Source organism: Pimephales promelas, chromosome 5 (assembly GCF_988280905.1).
Source record: "Pimephales promelas chromosome 5, fPimPro1.hap1.1, whole genome shotgun sequence".
Classification (NCBI taxonomy): domain Eukaryota; kingdom Metazoa; phylum Chordata; class Actinopteri; order Cypriniformes; family Leuciscidae; genus Pimephales; species Pimephales promelas.
Window position 1 is genome coordinate 20,579,074 of NC_142773.1, and position 27,242 is coordinate 20,606,315.

At 36.9% G+C, this 27,242-nt stretch overlaps 1 protein-coding gene across 2 annotated transcripts in view; it reads right to left on the reverse strand.

Annotated features, from left to right (window-relative positions):
* Window positions 1-4,504: 4,504 nt before the first annotated feature.
* nrp1b (neuropilin 1b) overlaps window positions 4,505-27,242 on the reverse strand; it is a 28,305-nt gene continuing 5,567 nt past the window's right edge. The window contains exons 3-17 of one of the 2 annotated variants that reach the window (XM_089131106.1): window positions 24,458-24,639; window positions 24,046-24,273; window positions 22,394-22,561; window positions 19,741-19,904; window positions 14,132-14,287; window positions 13,567-13,711; window positions 12,914-13,245; window positions 12,679-12,823; window positions 12,392-12,553; window positions 11,544-11,576; window positions 9,178-9,324; window positions 8,700-9,058; window positions 8,526-8,622; window positions 7,592-7,636; window positions 4,505-7,233 (exon numbers count right to left, since the gene is read on the reverse strand). In XM_089131106.1, the coding sequence (XP_088987232.1) occupies window positions 6,965-7,233; window positions 7,592-7,636; window positions 8,526-8,622; window positions 8,700-9,058; window positions 9,178-9,324; window positions 11,544-11,576; window positions 12,392-12,553; window positions 12,679-12,823; window positions 12,914-13,245; window positions 13,567-13,711; window positions 14,132-14,287; window positions 19,741-19,904; window positions 22,394-22,561; window positions 24,046-24,273; window positions 24,458-24,639 (2,632 nt within the window). In that variant the 3' untranslated portion in view covers window positions 4,505-6,964. The remainder of the gene's footprint in view (window positions 7,234-7,591; window positions 7,637-8,525; window positions 8,623-8,699; window positions 9,059-9,177; window positions 9,325-11,543; window positions 11,577-12,391; window positions 12,554-12,678; window positions 12,824-12,913; window positions 13,246-13,566; window positions 13,712-14,131; window positions 14,288-19,740; window positions 19,905-22,393; window positions 22,562-24,045; window positions 24,274-24,457; window positions 24,640-27,242) is intronic. The other variant, XM_089131107.1, reaches the window with a different exon arrangement.

Sequence of the window (27,242 nt, forward strand, 5' to 3'; positions counted from 1 at the left end):
TGTGAAAATATGAACCGCAATGCATTTCCTGCAACCCATAGTTCACAGAGAAACTTTAGCCTACCCTACATCACTGTCCTTTACTCTCTTGTGTGTGGAACTGAAATTCAAATACCTGAATAAACACATGATATTTTCTATTGCCTAACCCTAACTGCCCCTAAATATAGACACAGAAAACAGCAACTTTACATTTTCAGAAAAACATAATTTTGTTTGATTTATAAGCTGTTTTTCTTATGGGGACCAAAAAAATGTCCCCACCGGTTCAACCTGAAACAAATCATATTTTAATGTTTTTTTTTTTAAATCATATTTAATATGGTTTAGATAAGAGCAGAGTGGTTTTCAACTCCCCTGGTTGAAGGTGTGTGTGTATGTGTGCATGTGTCTGTGTAACTGTTTTAGATTTTTTATTCTCTTCACCAACTTTGCATTGCAAGAGATTTTGTGTTTTTTAAAGATCTTTAACAGGGAGGTTGCCGATTTACTCTAAAAATAGCTGTGGAATGACTGGACTTCATCTGGCTTGATGTTGAGGAGCAGTTCACATTTAGGACATTCCTGAGAGAGGGGGGAGAATGGGAAAAAAAATAAGAGAAGAGAGGAGAGGAGAGATGCAGTCAGTCTATGGATAGACATGATGGTGTAGGGCAGGCCTACTAAGAGTTTGACTGTTTGTGGAAAGAAATATGTCAACCATATGAGTCAGTGTTTACAGATGGACAATGATGAAGGTTAACTGGAATGAGATCATATTCCAGTGCTCAGAGGTGGGCACAAATATACATCAAAAACTATTTTGTTACAAAATACAAATACTGGCTCATGAAATGTATTTAAATAAAATACAAGTAATTAGTATTTTGAAAATACAAAAATACTCCCACAATAATCTTTTTTTAATTTTTTTTTAAAATTAATTAGTCTTTTTTTAATTACTTTTTTTAAATAACACAAATAGTAGCAATAACACAAATATTATAAATGTGTAAATTCAAAATGGCAAAGTAGCAAAATAAAAAAGTTTGGGCATTTCACTAAATCTCTACAGGACCTGAAATAGCTCCCTCTGACATAAATGGCACGTGTAGCTAAGTTCCCATCAATGGTGTGGTAGTTTTATACGAAATCGATATTTCTCATATGTAATACGTTTATATTGTGTGAACGCTTGCTTATCATGGAGATTTCAGTGTAGTTGCGACAGACACGCCGTTTCATAATAGGTAGGGCCTATGAAGGATAAGGGTTAGTGACGACTTTGCGTGCAGCTGTGCACGAGCGCAAAACCACACAACACCCACCCCGTCGGTGATTGGTAACTTGGAACACTGTTTATTTAGGTTTTAGTGGTTGGTGAACCCATTGTTTTTGTGTGCAGATCTCAGAGACTAGGCAGCCTACAGAGACACGGTTTTTCAACGCATACTCATCCCAAGGCGTTATATACGACGCTTTTGCCAATGCATAGACATCCAACGCACATGGCACCCTTTAGCGTCAAATGAGATGCTTCGGTTATGGTAGGTTTAGGTCTGGGGTAGGGTTAGGGTTAGACCACTAGGAGGCGCCTTCTTCCTATATATATCTGCGTCTCATATTGACGCTAAAGGGTGCCATGTGCGTTGGATGTCTACGCTTTGGCAAAAGCGTCGTATATGACGCTTTGGGATGAGAACGGGCTGGGTTTTTGGAAGTTCAGCTAGCGGATCGCTAGCAAAAATTAGATGAATGTCATAACTTATGTTTCTGCATTTTTGGGGTCTGAAATCACAGTGAATATAAAATCAGAACTCTCTCTAGATAATACTCTTGACAGGATACTCATAAGGCTCAACAAAGTAAGGTAACACGCAGGTAAGAATCACTATGAACCAACACAGGGCAGCAAACACAAGAGAGACACTAATGACAAGAACAGGTGAAGCTGACTGGACAATGACAAGACGAGGATAACAAGGGGCGGGGTACGTAACGAGACAACACACACACATGGCCCCCAAAAAAGGCCATGTGTTTGCACACAAAACATGGGTGTCATGATCCTGCCTCAAGACTAGAGACACGAGAGGAGAATCATTATATAGGCTACTATGGTGTTTTTTCTTAAGTATTTTAGTATTTGAAATACTCAAATACACTCCGTCAAAATATTTTGTTACAAACTACATTTCATTTTTTCCACACCTGCAAAATACAAATTACAAAATACACTAAAGTAATTAAATACGTATTTAAAATACATTTAATTGAAATACTGCCCATGTCTGCCAGTGCTCACCCAGTGTAGCTGAGCTGATTATTAAATAAGTGTATACATTCAGAAAGAGCATCACAGAAAATTAATATTATGCCAGTAGCCTAACTGTATGATGAATCGTGCTGCCTTTGTGGGTGCTGTTTTGCGTGTTTTTGAAATATGAAGAGTTCAGATGCAAAAGCCTCTAAATGCCATTTGAAATTTTCTTCTTTAATGATGATTTTTATCAAACTTGTATATTTAAGTTCAGTAATTTCACTTAAATAACAATTAATAGGTAATTATCATTGCCATTTAAGTGAAATCACTGAACTTAAATATACAAGCTTGATAAAAATGATCATTTTAGAAGAAAATTTCAAATGGCACTTAGAGGCTTTTGCATCTGAACTCTTCATATATAGATGGAGAATTTAGGCTAGTGCTAAATAAATTACCTCATGTCAGCTGATTGAGCTGGGTTTGTGAGGTTTATCTGTGGCAGCAGAGGAAGTGGCACAGTGGTCACATATTTTTAGTATTGAACTAATGCGAAAACACACACACACACACACACACACACACACACACACACACACACACACACAATGTAAACTCAGTGGTTCATTTGCAGAAGTGTTGAAACAGCGGTTTGGATGTGAAACCTCACCTTTTCCCTCAGTTTAAGCAACCGTGTTACCATGACGACAACACAACGAACGTTCAAAACAATAGGCCTACGTGTAGTCATTGTTCTTCTGCCTAGCGCCTGTAGTGACATTGTTTCCACTCATAGACTGTAAGGTTCCTCTGCACAAAACTTCATGTGGATTGTAACTTCCTTGGATCTGAGAGGGACGTTTAGTTTCGGAAATGGAGAGTATATGCCCTCTAGTGTCAACGATAAAGAACAGCAGTGATTAGCTTTTTCTGTAAGAGAGCTGTTAACTGGAATAACGTTAATTTAGTATTATACAGTGTCCTACTTTTGCAAGTTAACGTTACATTTGAACATGTGGTTAAAGAGGAGTCAGGTTTGGGATCATTGAATACTTTTGTGTTTTGGTTTTTATAATTTGGTGGACTGAATTTGTGTGATGTCTTGTAGTGTATTATTGAAGGATATTCGGTAGTAACGTTACTTTGGATTGCAGTTTTTATTGTTATGTGATGGATTAGTCTATATGTCGTATAGCCTACTTTTCATTTGTGGGGAATTTTATTTTATGCTAGCCTTTTGGCATGTAATGTGATTTGGTACTCTCCTGCACAGGGACAACAGATGAAATTTAGCTTTGTTCCTAATTCTGGGGCATTTTTTTTTTTTTACTGAAAATTGTCCTTGTCTAAAGAATAAAATAAAATAAACATAAATAAACAACAGCCCCTTTTTAATTTATAGAGAGCGCGCCATCTAATGGCAGAAGAGTGGAAAGAGCATGTCTGAAAAAAGTTGGAAGACGACGGGAGTTGGAAGTTGAAAAAAGGCTATAGCCTATTCAAGTGATTTTAAGTATTTATACAAAAATCCAATTGCACAAATGTGTATTTTGTCCAGGAGTGATTATGTTTTAAATTTGAATGCTTTCTGTGAAATTTGTAAAATCCAAACTAAAATCCAGCATAGTGTAAAGTATGCCAGTGTAATTTTGTTCACGTAAGGGTCAACATGAACTTGAAGTTATAATTTAACTGCTAACTTCAGCTGCTTTCTGTTTTATATTTCAAAAGGCCAGTTTAGAGCAAGTTGTCCTATGAAATATTAACTGGCTTGTAATAGCTAACAGATGTGCTGCGAAATTCTCAATGAACAGTATAAGTTCTCATTTCAACATTCTACCTAATATAGTTGACACTGTGCCCCATTATAACATCTTAGTGTTGCTTTTTTGTTGCCAGTATTAGCTGTCAGTGTTAAAGATCTAAAAAAAAAAATCTGACATCATTTACTCACCCACAAGTTGTTGAAGGACCATGTTTGACTTCCAAATGGATAACATCATTCGCAGATGATGTAACATCAACTGTTTGGTTGCCGACATTCTTCAAAATATCTTCTTTTGTGTTAAACAGTAGAAAGAAATTCATACAGGTTTGGAACAACTTGACGGTGAGTAAATGATGACAGAATTGATATGTTTGGCTGAGCTATAGGCCTATCCCTTTAAGTGTAATTATAAAACGAATACAAATTCGATCAAACAGTGTTTACACATGAATTCACATAGTTTCCCGCCATGGAGACAGTTATTTAAAACAAGATCTTTATAAAAACTTTATTTACTTCGCTCTTTGGAATGTTGTTGTCATTGAGAAATCCGTAAATCTGAATAAATCCGACAATTGAATTAGTTGATGCAAATTGGAAAAGAGCCACCAGACAGATTGGACTTTAGAACACCTAAACTTTGAGTAACAAGTGAAATTGAGTTTTCTTGTGAGAGTAAAAGCAAGTTGAGTGTCACTTCAGCTCCTCCGGACACAAAATCAACAATTACAGTTAAGAAAAAATACCCTTTCATTTTAAATAGCATTAAAAAAGTGAGTTGTTACATTGACAGTTGGATTTCTCCTTACAATTTAAAGTAGTTAACACTTTTATTACTATCTAAATCTTTCATTAAATATAATTCTCAGTGCAAAATGACATACATTGATTCATTTGAGTGGGAGAAACGTTTCTGGGACCTCCTTCAAGCTGCTGAAAACGAACTGCATTTCTGCATTGAGTGTGAAATAGACCAAGATGCCTTTGTCAGCACTTGTGTCATCTCGTCTTTCATGTCCTGACAATGCTGAAGAGCACGGATCAGTTTGTGCCTTACACGTCCTTCAAATAAAATTAATTTCCTTAGGGAGACGCTTCTACATTAGCACTCTTAAATGCTTCATTTGCTTTCTCCACATCCATTCCCAGACGTTCCCAGAGTGAGCGTCTCCTGATCGGGAGGGGTCCAGTCTAGGAGACACTGTTTTCACAGATGGTCCGCAGACATTGTGATGTCATTATGAAATATGATGACACTCAATACCATGACAACACAAGTTTACAGACATGTCATATGGGCAGCTGAAAGAAAATAACGTTTTCCACATTATTATTCCATTGTTTAAAAAAGCATTGACCCATAATGTCTTCTGACCTGTTGCTTTACAATATATGAGGATGGATCAAATAAAGTGGGAAAATCTCTTCGCTATTTAACATTGAGATAGACGTCATGCGTACGCCCTGTTGAGATTGCTGCAGTGATGATGTATTTTTAGGCCAACCTGGAAGATCACCCTATAGTTCCCTCAACAAAAACTCAATAGGATCTTTCCATTAGCTTTCGGTTTATTGTGGAAAATAAGCTCTGTTACCAGCAAAAGTTTTTGATTCTTTAAACATTTTGTTCATCATGAAAATATTCACAAATGAACACAAATTTGATCGATTTTGAAGCCTAAATACGATCATTAGAGATTAAGGCTAAACATAGGCTATAAATGAACAACGCCACGGTCACAAGACTTAAATGTGTCACCATCACTAAGCTTCTAACAACTCTTTCAGACACGTTCCCTAAAGTTTGAGTTAGAATAGTTTGTAGGAGCACAATTATATAAAACAGTTCACTATATGTGAACTATTATAGCGGACTAGTGAGTAGGTGAGTTTTATGTCCCGACGACAACCATGGAAGTCCCATTTAGCCACTTTTTAGCAACCGCCTTTTACATTTTATGCTGTAGAATAAAACATTCAAACATCTTGAGCTTGTGTTCACCACAGACCTTATTTCAAGCATTTAACCAAAAACCATTCGAAAAAAAAACCCCATTAACGTTTGCATTTGAACTTCACGACCATTAAAATAGTAGGTTCTATTTAGTAACAATTGGGGTAGTATGAATGAAATTGGGACGTACTACATCCGCCTCGTTGTTCCTGTCGCGTGATACCAAAGCCAGTCTCTTGCTTCACTTTTATTCATAATTCCTCTCTGGTGGCCTCATGGGATAGTAACATTCATATCGAATGCGCACTTAAGTATCTCACCAGAAGCATCCAGGTACTTTTTGACTACTGTTTTTTTCAAATACTATGAATTTGGAAATACTACTTTGTTGGCGTACTGCTTTCGACATAGTATTTAGTAGAGAAGTATTCGATTTTGGACGCAGCGATTGTCTTCAGGATGATATTTGGTTTATGAAAACACATCATCCCTGCAGCATTCTATTAGATCTATTATTATGTTTTTAAAACTTGACCTCTGACCTCTGTCTGTGAACAGTTTGCGCTCAAGAGCAGACGACTGTCTGTCTAAAGGCAGGAGTCCATGTGTGAAAAGGCAACAAAAACACGTTTAAAGGCACCATTGGAATGAAGTGTGAGTTACCAACTGAACAAACACGTCTCCAAACATAAACGAGCACAATCAACACTAAAAAACCCCAGTTGTGTACAGCTCTGAAAAACGGGTTTGTAGAAAAAGATATCCAACTGTGTGAGAGGGATACATATAGGTTTGTCTTGGTCTCATCACCAGCAACAAATGTACAAACAAGTAGACAATCATCGTCTGGCTGTACAATCTATACAAGGCGCCCTCTAGAGGCCAGTCCCTCGTCCTGCACGTCCTGAGAATAACGCTCAGTCTCGACCTTGAGAAACGTCGCAACAACGTTCGAAAAACGTTCCTCGGGCAAATGTTTCCTGGGTTCGTCCGGCATCTCTCATGCCTCTGTGTAAGATTTCTGTGCACTAAGTTTTTCTTTCTTTAGTTTGACTCCATCCACCAGTTCAAAGTTGTAGTTCTCCAGAGCGGAGAGGTTCCTGTTTGTAGTGTGAGCGCAGGCGCAGTAGAACAACACCCCGCACACGGCGCCCAGCAGGACCCCTACAGCGCTCATCACGATGATGGTGATCAAGATGGGGTCTAAACTCTTCAGCATGGAGCCGCGTCCAAAACTCCACAGGGTGTTATCAGACCCCTCACAGTTCACTATAGAGAGAGAAAGACAGAGACAATCGAATTTAGCAGACATTATACCAAAATATTTGGCTGATTTCAAAACTGCCAAACAAAACTTTTTAGTATTTTTGTCTTGTTTCCAGCTAAAATATCTAAACATCCTTGAAACAAGATCATGTAATTCAGAATATATATATAAAAATCAACTAGAGAATATATCTCGATTTATTTTTCTTATGCTATTAGCAATTAAGGTTTAAATATGTATCAGTAAAACAAATTTTAGGGATGTTTAACTTAAAAGTGCAGAGAGCCATGCAATAAAACATTTTAATCATGAAATTGGGTTTTTTATTATAATACTTTTCTAATAAAAAGTGGGTCTTACCGATCTCATCAATTTCATCTTCATCACCTTCTGTATTCTCTGGGTCTGAAACACAAACACATTCAATCAAAGAGATTAATTCTCATTCAGAATCCTCAGAGATATTTTCAATATATAAATGTTAAAAATGTGGAATCTTGGAGCTGATCGGTTTGGTTCACAGTGTTCAAGAGTAAGCACACTTCATTAGATTTTTTTTTTTTGTAAAATGCCTATGAAGGAAATTAATATATCTGTACTTAAAGGGATAGTTCAATCAATAATACAAATTTGACCATGATCAATCATCACCCTCATGCCGTTACAAATCTGTATGACTTTCTCTCCTCCGTGGAACAAAAAAGAATATTGGTAGACAAACAGCTTTGGTTCCCGTTAAATGAACAAAAATAAAATGAAAGACAGTGGGAACCGAAACTGTTTGGTTTCAAACATTCTTTAAAATCTTATTTTATGTTCTTCAGAAGAAAGAATTGTATACCGTTTTTTTTATTTTTATTTTTTTATTTTTGAAATCTTTATTTCGAACATAAAAAGACAATAACTTAGGAAAAATCAAAACATATGAGCCGCAAAAATATATATGTATAATTCTTTGCTGTTGACATACTTCTATTATATGTGCGAAAAGGAGTAGGAAGAAGTAAAACTTATATACTCCTACCCCTTAAATTCTTACAGTCTTACATTTACAATTTTATATTATTATTATCATCTATACACCCATACACCTATACAGATATATACAAGCAGCAAAACATTAAAAAAAAAAAATACACCATATTTCATACACCATGAAGATGAGTAAATGATAACAGAATTTTCATTTGTTGATGGCCTATCTTTAAGGTTGCTTAAAAGTGGGTGGTCAGGATGAAAGCAGGCCAAACCGAAAAGGGAGGGACTTAAACAGAGGGGGTGTGGCTTAACATACCCTTGCACTCTTCAGGATTCACTTCAGCCAGTATCTTTATATCATCCAGTGAGATGAAACCAGATTCTGTAGGATCCACTTGGGCCTCGATGATCACCTACCATGCAAACACAGGAAGAGAATTAGTATTATGCTGTAATAATGATATTTGACTCATAAAGTGGGCATCGGTACCTGATAAGGTGTGTCGGCACTGGGAATCACAACTCTTCCTTCCCTCCATCTGCTTTTGAACTGTGCGCTCACAGAGCGGATCAGAAGCTCAGAGTCATCTCTCTCCTCCTCATCCTCCTCCTCCACATCTTCTCGCTCTAACTTCTGTTTGATGTTCAGAGTTCCCGTGTGTTTCTCAGAGAAGTGGTACCAGAAAGACATGCACAGATCTGAATCTGGAGCCGTGACCGGCAAACTGGCTAGCCTCGCCACCCTTCCTTTTCTCGCCAGCTCTTCGTCTGTTGCCATATCGCCCTTTCTTTCGATCTCAATCTGTGCATTTCTGTTAGAAGCTGCGTAAATGAAGTTGTGAGGCATTCCTGAAACAGAGGAGAGGAGTGAATCTGTTTGTTCTATTACTCCCTCTTCTCGCAGTTGCACTTTATCTCAATCTTTTGCATTTAGTTATTTATTAATCTAAATTTAAGACATCTCTTACCTGTGTGGTCCAGATTAGGCAGTTTGTGATCAGCGTGTTTGCTGTTGTTGTTTATATGCCATTCGGCTCCTTCGCCACCTTCTTGACTCCATCCACAGTAGGACGGGTTATCAGCCCAGCCAAAGTCACAGGCAAACCAGATATAAGCTAAAAAGAAACACAAACAACACTGAATCAACCGTATAGTCCTCCGTTCTGACATTGCTTTCCATTCAACCCACTTTCAGTTTTTTTGCTAATTTAGGTGGAGTGGGATGAAGAGGATTGAAGTGACGATAGTTCCTCTAGTAAAATCTGCTAAATCAGATTGTGAATCTTTGATTGTGAAGATTGCAGTCTCTGATTTGGGGTATAAGAAATTAACAATTCAGGAGCCAAGCCATGCAATGCTATATATGTCAGCATCATAATTTTAAAATCAGTAATAAAAGGGCGTTACAGTAATCCATCCAAGACTCAAAAAAGTAATTGATCAGCTTTTCAGCTACTGAGAAATTTAGCATAGAATGCAATCTTGCTATATTTCTGAGGTGAAAAAATATGATTTAACTGTACTCTGAACAAAAGAAAACCAGTATTAAAAATAACTCCAAGATTCCTCACTTTAGCTTGAGTCGCCAAGAGACAGAGCCATCAATAGTCAAAGATATAGAACCAGCTTTGGAAATTTGATTTTGGAAAACCAATAAGTATAACTTCAGTTTAACCACCGTTCAGACACAAGAAATTATTACTCATCCATTCTTTTATCTCAGAAACACAGCCGGAGAGAAAATTAACATCAAGGTGTCCACTAGATTTTGAGTGTATATAAATCTGCCTATCATCAGCATAAAAGTGATAAGGGAGGCTAAGTAATCGATGGTAATAAACGAACAAGTGGTGACAGATAAATATTAAAGAGCAGAGGGCCCAAGACTGAGCCCTGGGGAACACCAGTGAGAACAGAGCAAAGCTCTGACCTGAAACCACCCATTGGCCAATCTAAATATCACATTCTCCCATGACTCTGACTGCAAATCTCATGATCTTGTACATATAGGGAGTTTTTAGGAACCATACAATTTTCACATCCAGTGTTTTGTGTGGTGTTGCTGTTTTAAATATTTTGTTAGGTACCTTAGCAATTGCAAAGCAAAATCTAAAAATGTGTTTCACAACCAATGTGTTTCTGTGGACTACGGATGAAATCCGGTACAATGCATGAAATGGAAACATTTATGTAAAAAAAAAAATGTACATGGCCCCTTTATATATAAAAATATAAGTGTAATTTTGTCCTCATAAAGGTGACAGTAAAAACAATCCGCCGTCAATGTATTTGAAACCCTGTACACAAAATTCAGACATGACATGACATTCTATATAGATAGTGGTTGTCAACAACATAGCCTCTGAACATCATAAACAAAACAACGGCCAACACAAACTGTTCTGGAAAATGCACTTTCTAACGCATGATTTCGCATTTTATAATGTATAGAGATATAACAGTTACCAAATCACATAGCTTGAGCACGCAACATTAATGTCCAAGTGATTCCACGTGTACCGCGTACACGCCGTCAAATGTCCGATCGAAACAAAACAAAATGTAGATCTACATCTGGGGAGCGATATTTATTTTTTCCTAGGATGGTAGGAGTGACGGGTAGGTTGGGGTTGAGGTAGGTCATATGATATATATTATATATATATATATATATATATATATATATATATACATATATATATACAATAATAACGTTAAGTCAACGGTATTCATAAACACGCTGAAAAGAGATTATGCGTGTTGATAGCATGCCAAAAATACGTGATACGTGTCATACATACGCAATTTCATGAGATCAGTCTGAGCATGGATGTTGTTGTGACTTAACGTTCCCTTCAAAATTATGCAAATACTGAGAAATGTAATATTTAAACCCCTTCTCTCTTGCTCTGGGGAGCTGGAGGAAAATCATTAGCCAGTCGATGAACATAATCGACTGTAATATTCGGCAAATGTTCAAGACATCTGGAGAAACATACATCCTCTACGTCGTCCATCAGGCTACCGGAAACTAGACACCCCATATCGGTTTCGCAGCCGGAACTAGCATATGCTAACGTGCACATAGTCCATTGTGTCTACATCCACCATCAGTTAATAATTATACTAAATAGACATAATGTTATTTCTTTCACTTGATTATTAATGATAATTGTCAGTCACTGCATGTAGGGTAAGTGCAAATGTGTAGCTAATGCTAAACTATCAGGCTAATTGGGCTAATCTGTGTCCTATGCTAGTACGTAAAACAACTAAAATAAACATTAATGGTCATTATAACAGACTAGTTCAAATGGCATGAGAAGTTACTCACCAGGTATTGCTTCCATGTCCAGAAATGCAGTTTCTATGGAAAACAAATAGCAGAAAATGCTATCAAAATCAAAGCAAAATCTTTACTGAAACTCAGACTGGTTTAATTCCATTTGCAAATTCTGTGCGTTTACGTATTTCATGTTGAGTCTCTGGGTCGATGTTGTGCAGAAAGCCCTAAAATGGAGATGGTTTTGGTCTGCTTTATGCAAATGACTAGCTTCAAACACACTCATTAAATACTCAGTCAATACTTCAAATTCATTCAAATTAGAACAGGGTTCAAAAAAGGTGTTGTGAATTAGCTGAAACATGTCTCCTGTCCATATAAATGCGATGCCGTTATTAATTAATGAGACATTGTCTTTGTGTGTGTTTTAGATGATGAACACGTATTTGTGTGTTTGGATAATCTGATCCAGAGTCCACAGTCTATGTCTTTGTTTTCGTGTAACCTATGGTTACTGTTTTGCTAGGTGTATGTTACGTGCTGGGTCGTAGTTGGTGTGTGTTTTACTGTGTGGGTGTTTGTTTTTGTAACCCTTTGGGTCATTGTCTGTCTCTGTGTGGATGTTTTAGAGGTTTTGCTCTCTTAGTGGAGAACTAAATGTCCCACAGTGATAGTAAAACCTGAAATTACCAACATTATTGGGACCTCCCAACAGTCCTTATTTATGAAAACAGCATAATAAAGAGAGTAAATAATGCCTTAATTAAAACCTAAAAATTCCACAAGGTTTCTCTAAGGAGCTGAGGTAGTGTTATGGTTTAGCCAACATAATTAGCTCAATATAAAAAGGATAGATGTTAATGATATAAAAACACAAGTGTACAGTATGTGTATCTAACCTGTTGTGTCATAGTCTGTCACTGCTTCGCTATGGCAGTTGCCGTCATCATCGCAACTCTGCGCTGTCGGTGGAATAATGGTGCTGGTTTGAATATTCCCTAGAGCGCTGGTGGCGGTAGTAGTTTCCATGGTGGTGGTGAGGGGAAGAGTTGTTGTGGGCTCTGAAAAGCAATTTATTTGAGGTAAATGAAGCTTTCATCATTTAAAAATCTTCTCCATGTGTATTAAGGAGCCTGAAAACGGGATTGCTGTGAGCTATGTGACTGGTTGGTTTGGTGTCACTCACCTTGCAGGTCACACCCTAAAACCTCCAGCCTTAACCCAATGCCTTCAGGAGAGCCACGCTCAGGGTACACACGCAGGAAACGCATCAGCACTGGGTCAAAAGTACGCACTTCTGGTGTGTCATGGTTCTGATTTCCCATAAACACCTGGATGGGTGAAAATAATAGCATTTTTAGTTTTGCGCAAATTTTTCTTGCTCTAAAGGGACGTTCACACCAAGGATGATAAAGCAATACCTTCGCTCTGTTGCTGTTCTCCTCCTGTATGTTATTCCAGTCTGTTCCAGTCGTGCTGTATGTAAGTCTGAAGCGCTTGATGAGAATATTCATGTCTCTGTATTTCCCTCCCTGCAGAATGAGACCCGTTACCATCCGCTGCACCCCCAGATCTATCTCCAGTGATTGGTTCTTCACGACACCCTGCGACTGAGTGACCACCCAGCCCGTTCGCCCGGTCAGCAGCCGGGCCTGTTCAGGGAGCCAGCCCCTCTCTGCCGATGGCCACACTGAGATCTGAGAGTCCGAAATCTGACCCGAAACCATCCCTAACATGCTGGAGCATGGAGCATCTGAGAGACAGAGAATGTGAGCTAATGTGAGCACCAATATTCTGAACCATGGGAAACGGACATATAGGCTACTTCCTGTCTGACTCTAGCTGTCAGAAATGGTGAGGATTTATTAAAATAAACACACACACATGCTGGTGGCACCTCTTGATGTCAGTATTAGGTGTCTGTGAATAAAGAGGGGAGTCATTCTGTAATGATCACACATGGAGTGAGTGAATCAAGGGGAATTATGAGTGACTCAGTGCTGTAAACCACTGCTGGGATTTTATAGTAATGTCATGTCTAAAACGCACTCAGTGTATGTGCGTGACAAGATACCTGAAATTTTACAGCCGTACACTTCGAAACGCATGCAGATCCCCTGTTCCCAGGTCATAGGTCGTATCCGTAGGTAACGGGTGAGGGTGGGTTTGGGTAGCCTGACGCGTACCTCATCTGTGGGATTTTGATTTCCATGAAACACCTGAGAAAAAGAGAGATGACAATATATCACTTTCTTCATTTTTTTCTCTGCTTTTCTTAATATAACCAATGTTCGATTTCAAAGGGTTTTACACACAATATTGTCAAATCATCAATCAACAAAAGAGAGAGAAAAATGTGAAAGTAATAGTAATACAAGCAATAACAATACATATAAAATAAAAATAATTAATCAAATCAAATTTAAAAACAGGAAAATAAAATATTCAAAAAATATGCTGATTTAGTGCTAAAAAAAGTACCTTATTATCAATATTTTTGTGGGAACCATGCAATAAATATATATATTTTTTAACATTATAAATGTCTTTACTTCACTTTTAATCAATGCCATCTTGCTGAATTAAAAGTATTAATTTCTTAATAAATAAAAAAATAAGCACAATAAATAAATACTCACCATCTGTTTGGTTTTATCTTTTATGGTTATCCAATCCTCTCCGTTAGAGCTCACGGTGATCCTGTATGTTTTGACGTAGTATGATTTTTTGGTTTCCTTTGATATGGCCCCTTGTGTTCCAATGGCCGTCACGTACCGCAAAAAACCCAAGTCCACCTGCGAGAGACAGAAAAAGATTGCAAGAGAAGTGTTGTTACTCTCTAGTCAGTATTATATATGAAGAGTTCAGATGCAAAAGCCTCTAAATGCCATTTGAAATTTTCTTCTTTAATGATGATTTTTATCAAACTTGTATATTCAAGTTCAGTAATTTCACTTAAATAACAATTAATAGGTAATTATCATTGCCATTTAAGTGAAATCACTGAACTTAAATATACAAGTTTGATAAAAATCATCATTAAAGAAGAAAATTTCAAATGGCATTTAGAGGCTTTTGCATCTGAACTCTTCATATGTGTGTATACATGTATGTGGGTTGTTTTGGACTGTGTGTTGGAACAGTTGTCATGTAACTGCGAGTTAATCACAGTCAGACACACTGCACTGATTCACTGTCAGACCGTTAGTATGATCTATGATGTGTTCACAGCATAGCAGCAGTGCAATGCCGTGTCTGGACAGAGAGGCTAAAGGCTTAACATAATTTACCAAAGTAGGACATGTTCCTGGATCAACGTCCTTGTTGCTCATTGTACAACATTCCTAAAATCCCAAACAATCAGGATTTTCGGCTTATGGCTGGGATTCCCTCTGCACACACTCACACACACACACTGATACTCCTATCATTATGAGGACAAGTTGAAATCTCATTATTATGGTAATTATGACATGATCACGCGATAATACGGAGCTACTAACATTTTCTAGCCTCTAACCATAAACCTACCCATCACAGAAAACGTTCTGCATTTAGTATGTTTATTTTGCGTTTTGAATTAGAAGGACATCAGCATGGGCATAGCCAGAAGCATACACACTACAGTAGGAGTTTGGTCCTTATAAACACACACACACACACACACACACACACACACACAGTAAGTAAAGTACAGCACAATCAGCAATGTAAATATGGTTTAATTACAGCCAGACAATTGCTGGAAGAAACATGAGGTTCCCACTGTAAAACTATGACTTCAACTACACCTTGAACAAATTAGACACAATTATCAAATGTATACAATTTGACAAGACTTGGCAGCCACTTGTTCAAATTAAAGGAGTAGTTCACTTTAAAAAAAACTTTTGCTGATAATTTACTCACTCCCATGTCATCCAAGATGTCCATGTCATTCTTTCTTCAGTCGAAAAGAAATTAAGGTTTTTGATGAAAACATTCCAGGATTTTCTCCATATAATGGACTTCAATGGGAACCAAACGGTTCAAGGTCCAAATGAGAGTTTCAGTGCAGCTTCAAATGGCTTTAAACGACACCAGCCAATGAATAAGGGTCTTATCTAGCGAAACCATCAGTCATTTCAAAAATAAATACATTTTTTTAAAAGTTTTATAAGCACAAATGCTCGCCTTGCTCTGTTCTGTGATGAGCGTTCGTGACTCTCCTGTTCATCAAAATGAACAAATCTTTCTCAGAGTCATGACTCAAATAAGACCCTTATTCATCATCTGGTGTCGTTTAAAGCCATTTGAAGCTGCACTGAAACTCTAATTTGGTCCTTGAACCATTTGGTTCCCATTGAAGTCCATTATATGGAGAAAATCCTGGAATGTTTTCATCAAAAACCTTAATTTCTTTTCGACTGAAGAAAGAAAGACATGGACATCTTGGATGACATGAGGGCGAGTACATTTTCAGCAAAAGTTTTTTTTTTAAAGTGAACTACTCCTTTAAACAGTTCTCATTTTATTTGATATTTTATCTATAGGCTAAAAATCGTGTTGCACAAAAAGCTTAGGTCAGGTAATCAAACCACTGAACTGAACTTTCTAATCTCATTTCTAATGTGTGAAACAAAACTTTTGCCACTTAGGTCCATATTGGCGCTCAAACACTCCTCTGTCATAATCTGAATCACTTACAACAACAATAACTGTCCAATGAAACCACACTCATCATTTTTGAAGCATCTATCATGATCTTACATTGTTTCAGGTTCCGAGAATCTCCATTTCCTTCCCTACAAAAGAATTACAAGAAGTCTGTTCTAAGGGTTTAGCGACCTTCAATAACCTTACAGTAATAATGATCACATAACACTAAAACATGGTCACGGATCCAGAAATGACAAATCATGTCGTCGTGGAGCAATTCCTGCATTAAATCTAGCCTGTCAGTTATCGTCTGTCTCTCGAGTGCGTGTGTGCGTGACTCGTCTTGAGATAAATTAAACTCAACTGACGCAACAGAAGTGTGCATAAATAGCCTATTGAGAGAGTTTGGCTCAATACAAGCATTCCTGGCACAAAAGTTCACGTCTCTCTCCCACTGATTTCCACCCAAGTCTGAGCGAGCAGATGCTGCCATCTCTATCTCCCTCGCTCTCGGGCTCTCTCTCTGAACAGGAAGGTATTATGAGGCTAATTGCTTTTCAATATTGTGCCGTATCAGAAGCGTTCGACCTGACAACTGGAGCCAGTCGTGCCAACAAGCTGAAACAAACGTTAACAACCTTTAGCGAGTGAACAATGGCAGGGCAGAAGCAGAGCCCCTCACATACCAGGATCTAAGACAAACATGGACACTTTTTGTAGAAAACAGGATGTTGGTGGGTGCATGTGTGTGAAAGAAGTAAAGAATTTCAACAGGAAAGGGAAGAGGAATAAGGAAAAAGGAAGACGGCACTCTACTGACCCTAATCTTGCTTTTCTTTCTTGGGGTAGTTGCCAGACTGAGGCCAAAAGACAAGACATAGTTTGATTCAAAAGTGCCCCAGGACAAGGATCACTTGTTCAAAGGCAGGAATATGAAGACGTTGGACAGGGAAGACAGATGGTTTGAGAGAAGAAAGAAAGAGGTCATCTAATGGAAAATGGAGCAGCAATCTCTGAAAAAATCTTTGACATTGCTTGCCAGATTCCCAGACACCCTTGCCACGACAGTTTTGCCTCACTTCACACATCTGTTGTGCTTGTCACCGACAGGGTGATGACTCATACAGCAATTCAACATTCTTATGACACCCAGCTGAGTAGTAAGGTTAACAGTATAGTTTACCCAAACATAAAAATTCTGCCCTTTGTCTTCTCACCCTCGTCATTCGATTTTTTTTTTTTTCTGTGAAATACCAAAAGAATATGTCTAGGTTGCCTTTCCTTTTAATGAAAGTTATGTAAAGAAGTCATTTTTGTTGAGTTTTGGGGTCAAAATTTGTGGTCAGTATGGTTTTTTAAAAAGAAAATAATTTATATTTTGACACAGAATTAAATTCATCAAAAGTGACCATAAAGAAATTTGTTCTAAAATATTTATATTTCGACTAGGGCTGTCAAACGATTAATCGCGATTAATCGCATCCAAAATAAAAGTTTGTGTTTGCATAATATATGAGGGTGCACTGTGTATAATTATTTTGTATATATATATATATAAATACACACACACATGCAAAATATTATTTATATATATATGAAGAGTTCAGATGCAAAAGCCTCTAAATGCCATTTGAAATTTTCTTCTTTAATGATGATTTTTATCAAACTTGTATATTTAAGTTCAGTAATTTCACTTAAATAACAATTAATAGGTAATTATCATTGCCATTTTAGTGAAATTACTAAACTTAAATATACAAGTTTGATAAAAATCATCATTAAAGAAGAAAATTTCAAATGGCATTTAGAGGCTTTTGCATCTGAACTCTTCATATAATATTTATATTTAAATATCATATCAATTCCATATAATTCTATATAAAGTATATAAATGAAAATATTTCTTAAATATATACAAGCATGCGTGTGTATTTATATATTTAAAATAATTATACACAGTGCACCCACATATGTTATGTAAACACAAACTTTTATTTTGGATGCGATTAATCGCGATTAATCGTTTGACAGCCCTAATTTTGACTTATCAAAAAATCCTGAAAAAATTGTTTAATGGTTCCCAGAAAAATATTTAGCAGCTCAAGTGTTCAAAATTGATAATAATAAGAAATGTTTCTTGAGCACCAAATGATTATATTATACACTGAAGACTTCAAAAAATTATGCTACTTTTAAAAATAAAATTAAAATAGATAATAGGTATTTCAAATTATAATAATATTTCACATATGTACACTTAATTATAGTCTTAAATATCAGACATATAACTTGATATACTTAATAGTCAAAATCTTAGGCTCATGCTCAAAGGAAAGCAAAGACCTTTAAATATTAGTTCACTTCTCACTCCTGCTGCTAAAAAAGGAATCTGTGCTTGAACATCTTGTTCAGATATGGAGCTCTTTCTCTCTCTGTCTGTCTGTGTCAGAATGAAATGTGTTGTCCAGATGTGAGTATGTTTTTCTGGTAACGTCAGAAACGCTGGCCTACTGTCAGAGCAAGCACTCCAAAAAATGTCCTCTTTCAGAGAGGAAACCCTTCCTGCGTGCACTGCTGTGAGAATGACAACATGTCAGTCAAATTCATTGAAGAAATAAAGAGGCAGGAAAACCTCTTTGTACATGTATGAGTGTATCCAACTAAAGTGATAATGCAGATCTTACATCTATCGCATAAATCTCGTCAGACTGGATATTAAATTAAAAGATTTAAAAATAGTCTGGGGTCAATACGATTTTATGGAAATAAATTACTACTTTTATTCAGCAAGGACACATAAGAGAAAGTAAAGACGTTCATAATGTTATCAAATATTTCTATTCCAAATAAATGCTGTTCTTTTAAACTTTCCATTTATCAAAGTATCCTGAATAAAATCAATTACATATCCAAAAATATTAAGCAGCACAACTGTCTTTAAAATTGATAATAATAAGAAATGTTTCTTGAGAAACAAATTAGCATACTATAATGATATCTAAAGGATCATGTGAAAATTTAGCTTTGCCATCACAAGAATAAATTACATTTTAAACTATATTATGTTATTTTAAATTGTAGTATTATTTCACAATATTACTGTTTTATGGTGTTTTTGATCAAAATAAATGCAGCCTAATATATGTGTGTGTGTATTATATATATATATATATATATTATACACACACATTTTAGGCTGCAAATATTATGTATAATATTAATTTTGACTAATACTGGGCATGATTTAATGGAGGTTTGAGTCTGGCCTATGACATGTCTCCATCCCATCTTCCCCTCTCTATTTCAGGATGCTGTCTACTGTCTACTACAAAGCCAAAAATAAACAGCAGGGGTTTTTTTTGGTCTCCTAAATCTAAAGTAAACTTTTTAAAGTCAAACTCAAGACCGGCAAGCACTGTCTTCACCCTCTTATATAACTTCGCAATTATTTTTAAACATTAAATATTTTTAAACATGTCTATTTCTACATCTGTGTGTGTGCATGTGTGACTTTCCACGTGTAAAGGTCATGTATTGTTGTTTGGTAAAATGAAACAGTCTTTCCCAATAAAATTAGATTACATCTGTGTGTGTGTGTGTGTGTTTGTACCTGTATCCACTCCCGAGCAGAATCCTCTGATGGCGTCCAGCCGTTGTCGGGGTAATGTAGTCTGGAGCGCAGCGGAGACCAGCTGGGGTTATACTGGGATGATGCCGTTATCATGTCTTCAGTGATTTCCCCGCTTTCCATCCCTAAAGGAGACATGCACTCACCTACACACAGACATACAAAAAGATGTACTGTGAGCAGCAGTGTCATGATTTTGCAGTTGTAAACAGCAAATCATAAAATTTGAATTGACTTTTGAGGAAATTTGAAAGTGGACCATCTGGCAAGCTCATTTATTTTTAAATCTGATATCGTCAGAATTTGTAGGTTTAGTTAATATTTTGTTAGTAAATATCAATGTCTGAGTGTGTGAGTGTGTCAGATTTGCTCTCTTCGCACCACAGGAAGTTAATATTAGCCTTTCACGTTTGGCCTCAGATGTAGTGACCCATGTGACCCTCCTGCCCTGTGCGGCCATGTGATGAAGATGAATTATAAACGGACAACCTCTTTGTACTTTATTACACTGAACTGAAAGCACACACATACACAGTTTTGTGAAGTGAATCTGAACTGGGTTCAGGTCTCAATGGATCATGGGTGTTTCCTCAGTGCCATCAAGCACATTATTGCCACATTATTGCTAACAGTCTCAGTTAGTGTTTGACTCTCTGAACACATGATAGATGGGTTTAATAAAAGCCCCAGACTGAGTGAGCTGAGAGCCAGAGAAATATCAGCAATTCCCATGTCATTCTCATCCTTTCATTAGCCAGAGATAAATAAAAAACAATATAAAAAATGTAATTAAATAAACTGCATGTATAAAATGTTTAAATATTCTGTCCTGCATTGAACATTTCTACAGTCCTAAAAGAGATTCTGGTTATGCAAATCCCTGGCTTTTCACACTATTTTTGAACCCACATTTTGTGTTTTAGCATGCGCTTATACACAACATGGCAAGGTAATGAATATTTAACTTCTAGGTACATTTCCCACAATTATTTTAAGTTTGAAATTAAATTAAAGATTTCATTTTAAACTTAATTTTCTTTTAAAATTCAGCATGGCACATAAGTTTTTACATCTTTCTTCCCTATTGTGATGTATATTCAGGCGAAACAGCTTCTCGAACAAGAAAAAAATGGAATTGATTTTCAACAACAGCCCGAAGAGGAAAAAACAAACCTTATTGGTTCTTGCAGAAGCTCAAATGCGCTGCGTAACGCGAGAATCAACCTCATTGGTTCTCGCACGTCAAGTGAACATGCTTGAGCTTCCATTTACCACAACTGATGTATGAGTTGATGAATGTTTATATGTCAATAAAAGCCTAAATTAAATCTGTTCATCATATAAAGCGATCTGGTCTCTTCAGAAAATTTTGACAAAACCACTCAATTCATATGGATTGGTTTTATGATATCTTTATGAACTTTTTTACGCATCAAAGTGTCTTACAGGTTTGATACGTGGATGATTAATTAATGACAGAATTTAAATTTGTGGATGACCTAACCCTTTAAAGTTCATCAGTGTCTTACTTTTCCCATAAAGCAATGCAAATAGTCTTTCTAAGACAGCATGTGCTTCCTATTTGAAACAGGCTTTCCTTAGTGACTCAAAGTCCTGAAACTAATCTGCAAAAACAAATTTCACAAAGGTGCAGTCCCGTTGTGAATGCTAATTGTGAAATTTCATGGGCAAAAAAAGGGTCTATTGTCTAATGTCAATAGTGTAGCGATATGAAGCAGAACCCGCAAAGAAGTCACTTTCAAACCAAGCAGCTTTCTTTTGGTCAACGTTGTAAACTTACTCGACCCCGAAATATTTCGCCCTCATGTGACATTCCCAATCACGCTCTCACTGGTAAATGTGACCACACTTTAATGGTTGTAGCGGCACAGTCATCAAGAAATTAACATATCCGCTATTTACATATCTTCTATGTAATACTGAACCTCTCAGCAAATTCAAAACTCATTCAAAATGCTTTGTCACTTAAAAAAAATTAATAGAGGTCACTTGAGAATAGAGAAGTATAGAATAGAGATGTGGTCAATAGAGAAGCAATATGAGGGCAGTAAGAGCAGTGTTTAATCAGAGAGAGGTGGAAAAAAGCAGTCCAAGAGTTCTTGAAAAAACATAATAAACAGAAAAATTATTTATAATATGTACAAAATTAACGCTTTTAAATAAAAATCTGAATTTACAAAATGTTGCATAGAAACTGCCCTACATTTGATTTTACGATCATTTCTCAAATGTGCGTATGTGTGATTCAGAGAACGAACGAACGCACGCACAAAAAACATGCGTACGCCTCTCTTCCAGATCTATAAATCGCAAATGATCTTGAACTTATGCGTAGCTGAATGGCTTCAGATCTCCACCTTTTAAACGCCACCTAATTAATGTCATTAACATATAAAAGAGCTCTAGTTGACGTCTAAATCCTTTACTTGAGAATCACAAGCGACAAGAATTGCTTATATTTCCAAATACCTGCAGTATTTGGGCTAAGCGCTTTACCACACCCCCCCAAAAAAGCCCATATAAATGTTGACTTTGATTTTTAGTATATGCATATCTAAGATCAAATCTGTACGTTCATACGTTTTATAAATGAGGCTCAAGGTCTCACACTAACCTTTGTGATGCTGAGGTGGGTCTGGGCTGGTTCGGATGCTGTAATTTGCTGAAAAACCCTCCTTGGTGATGGCGTTGTCTGTGTGGATGGTAAGAGAGAGAATACCGGTGTACGAGATCACACGACTTGGTGGTCTGGAACCACAGTATCGACCAATATGAGGCCCCACTGAGAGAAAGAGAGAGAGAGAGAGGAGATTTAAGCAATTCAATTCACATCTCAATCGAAAACTCTTACTTTCATCATGCAGTACAACTCTAATAACCATAAGAGCTATAATGATTGAGTTTTGTGTGTGTGTATGTTTATGTGTGTATGTCTTTGTCTGTTCTGTTGTCAGTGGATATTTTCTAAAAAGCTTTTCCCGGCTCAAAAGGCACAATCGAAGAACAAACTGGTGTGACGTTATTTCAAACAAAATCAGGCTAAAACGAGTTTGTTTCGGGAGTTCAAAACAGCTTGCCATTGCAAACTTTCCATAAAAGTTTGCTCTGACTAGTAAACACCTTCGAACCACCATTGGTCAGTGAGGATTATGTAATAGGTAGATGTGTTATGAGGCATTTAGATACACAAGTAAAAACATGAACACACTGGAGAGCTGCTTTATAGTAGAAATTGAAGTTGTAATCCTAACTGAAAGTGACACTGGGATTATGTTTTCATGTTTAATACTGTAAAGCTGCTTGCTTTAACGCAGGCTATTGTATAAAGTGCTAAAAAAAATAAACGAGACGTAACCTGATTGGAGCGCTGATTGAAGAGATTGTGCAAACATATCCACACCGCTATGATCAAAATGCTTTCTTAACTGCTGTTTTCTCATTATTGTCATTTTTAAGAACGGAAAAGAACTTTGCAGTGAGTGTATTGGGGCCTTAAGACTTTCTAAACTTCCTGCTGCTCTCAGCATGACGTCTAAAAGTTAGCACTGTTTTTACCCTTAAAGGAATAGTTCACTTTTAAAAAAACCTTTTGCTGATAATTTACTCACCCCCATGTCATCCAAGATGTCCATGTCTTTCTTTCTTCAGGCGAAAAGAAATTAAGGTTTTTGATGAAAACATTCCAGCATTTTTCTCCATATAATGGACTTCAATGGGAACCAAACGGTTGAAGGTCCAAAAGACAGTTTCAGTACAAACTGTTCAAAGGGCTTTAAACGATTCCAGACGATGAATGACTCTCTTGTTCGAACTCGTTCATCAAAACGAGTCAATTCGTTAATTTCGTTCGTTGAATGAATGACTCGATTCGTCATGAAAAGATTCGTTTATTTGGTTGAACGAGTTCGAACAGGAGACTCACACAGAACAGAGCAAGGTGACTATTTTGAGCTTATAAAACTTAAACTTTGTTATTTATTTTTTAAATGAGCGATCGTTTCGCTTGATAAGGCCCTTATTCATCGCCTGGAATTGTTTAAAGCCCTTTGAACAATTTACAGTTTGCACTGAAACTTTTTTTTTGACATTGAACTGTTTGGTTCCCATTGAAGTCCATTGTATGGAGAAAAATCCTGGAATGTTTTCATCAAAAACCTTAATTTCTTTTCGACTGAAGAAAGAAAGACATGGACATCTTGGATGACATGGGGGTGAGTAAATTATCAGCAAAAGTTTACCCTTCATTTTTTTTTCACTTGTCTCTACCTGTATGATATCCATCCCATATCTCCAGATAGTCAAATCTACAGACGGCCCCCACAGGTGCAGACGGGTCCGATTCCATATCGAAGCTCTGGAAGTCCAAAACGATCTCTGCCATCTTGGGTGCAAAGATGATGAAGGTGCACTCCAGGTTGTTTGGATAATTATCAGGGAATCCAGGGGTTTGGAATACTCCGTTTGGTTCAGTGAAGTTTCTGGAACATTCAGTTCCTGCACGAAATGAAAAGTATCACAACTGAACTGAACAGTATATGTCAGTGTGATTTACATGCACTCATACATTACAAGAGAATCAATATTTTCATTAAAACACCCTCTTTGTCTTTGTGTGTGAGCATGTACATCATAAGATCTTTGCCTGTGTGTGTGTGTGTGTGTGTTTGTTTTCTGGTACCTGCGCGGTGTATCTCATAGCGGATGCTGAATCCGGCTCCAGAGCTTTCATAGTCGGAGGTGAATTTGATGAGTAAAGAGTTTCCACTAGAGGTAATCGGAGACGGAGCGATTTTGCCGCAGAATCTCCCAGGAGAGGAAGCGTTCTCATACACACCATCAAACACCTGTACAAAATCATACCTGCGCACACACACACATACACACTATTGAAAATACTGTGCTTATGTACTCTTTTACAAGTGATTTAATGTAAAAAGTGTTCTGTGTTCTGTTAAGGGCAATATGATATGATATGATATGATAATGCCTTAAAAAAAACTTATAATCAGTTTCATGTTGTCAATAACTGTAATAAACTGATATTATAATGTACACCAATATAAAAAATATTATAATACACAATTATATATGTTTATGCATTTAAAGGGCATAATGCAGTAAAACACACCATATGTCAATTTAATTTTATAATGCTTTGATGCGACAATGAATACATAATGTATTATGGATAGCTTTGAAATGCTTTTATTATAAATACGCTTATAGACAGTGTAACTGGAAACTCTGAGAACTCTTCCCCCTGGTTTCATATTGACTAACTTTTGCATGGCTCATTTGGATGTATTTTGATGACTAATACAGCATCAGCTCCAACAAAACCACCCGAAACATGAGGCATTTCCTGCTGACCTGACACTGGTTTTACACACAACACCCCCTCAGAGTACACTGGTGCTCTCTTGCTCTCCTGTAACCCAAGACACTGACGGTCAGTATGATCTCTGACCTCTCACCACGACACGACCCTCAGAGGGAGCCGAAGCGTGCTTCCTGCCATTCAGGCAGATCGCTCCATCCCTGGACACAAGTTAAACTGATGATCTGAGTCATTTAAAGATTCATTTACTTCATAACAGGAACCCTAGCAGAAAAAAGGTGTCCAAGCTTCTTGAAGAAATGTATACTTTACAAGGCTTCTGAAAAAATACCTGAAGAAATTTGTTAATTCAATTAGTTCTTTTCAATTTAATTACATGATTTAATACTGAAAATGTACAAAAATTGATTAATCGCAATTAATCGCATCTAACATAAAAGTTTGTGTTAGAGTTGTCAAAATGTACTGATTTCATAAACACTTCTGATTGCCCATTGTACTAACGCATTCTTCGACTACTATTTGATTGGCTACAATGAGCAGCGCTTCAAAAACATGTTGTAAATATACAACAATGACACTCTTTATAGAGTGCTTACAGAGATACAGACAGAAGTGTTTGAAAGCAGGCGCCTATCAGCGGACCGGTACTTTTTGACAACACTAATATGTGTGAATACACACACACACACACACACGCACACACGTTTCTGATAAATTGAATGAGAGTTCAGTGCTGCAGGGTGTTTTAACTGATAAGCAGAAACAGTGATTACAACAGATCCTGGACTTTCTCAAAGACAGAAACTCAACTCAGAAACACAATGTCTGTAGTTTTGGGTCTATAAATATCCTGCTATTGAGCAAGACACACATGATGAAGTGAAAGCTGCTGATATAGTGACTTATTGAGAGTCAAATAAACCAACAATGAAACTGGCGGGAATAATGTACGGTTCTGGAGGTTTGTAGCTGATTCAGTCCTTACATAAATGAGAATGGAGAATGAGGAAAATGACAAAGTCTGATTATGTTTAAAGGGATACTCCACTTTTTTTGGAAATGGGCTCATTTTACAACTCCCACGGAGTTAAACAGTTAAGTTTTACCGTTTTCGAATCCATTCAGACGATTTTCTGATATTTAGAAGAATATCAGTAACCAGACATTTTCTGGTCTCATTGACTTCCATAGTAGGAAAAAAATATACCATGGAAGTCAATGGAAGTCAATGAGACCAGAAACTGTCTGGTTACTGATATTCTTCTAAATATCAGAAAATCGGCTGAATGGATTTGAAAACGGTAAAACTCAACTGTTTAACTCTGGGAGAGTTGAGCCTATTTCCAAAAAAAGTGGAGCATCCCTTTAAAAGTAGAACCCTGACTGATAGAGGTGGAAATAATAAGGAATAAAACAACTCATCAAAACAATAGGTCATAACATTAAGTCATTAAAATTATGAAAATAAAATGGCGAATGCTTCTGGATGTTGAGGGTGGCTGATATGTGGTCATGAGGGTGTTGCGACTCAGAGTAGTTTTTTTTTAACACGTTGCTATCCGGTTGCTATGGTATCATTCATAGCACAAATAGTGAAATGCCAAAGTTGAATACTTAAGAGTTAGTCGTTTGTTTGAATCTCTAACACTACTTATGAGTAATAGTTATGGTGATGCTTGCCTTAGCAATAATGTGTGTGTGTGTGGCTGTTCGGAAGGGTTATTAAGAAGGACTGGAGGAGAGAGAGAAACAGTGTCATTAATGATTAATATGAGCAGAATTATTAAAGCATTCCCACACAACAAAGGCATTAATGATGAACATTATTTCAACTCCGTAAGTGTGTGTGTAGAGGGACTGAGAGGAATTAATCCTCATGAATGCTGCAGGAAAATACTTGTGTTTTCTCTCCTGGAACACGCATCAAAAAACGACAAGCAAAACAGCATCTCTGTCTCTAAGAGGATGAAGGATATAGATGTGTGTGTGTTGTGCCACAGGAACATATGTGACTGATTTCACACTAATTACAGAGGCATCTGTAGGACCCCCATCTCCAACTTCCCCTTAGATAAGACAAGAATGCTCTAGAATCACATGGACCCTCTAACACAAAACAAGT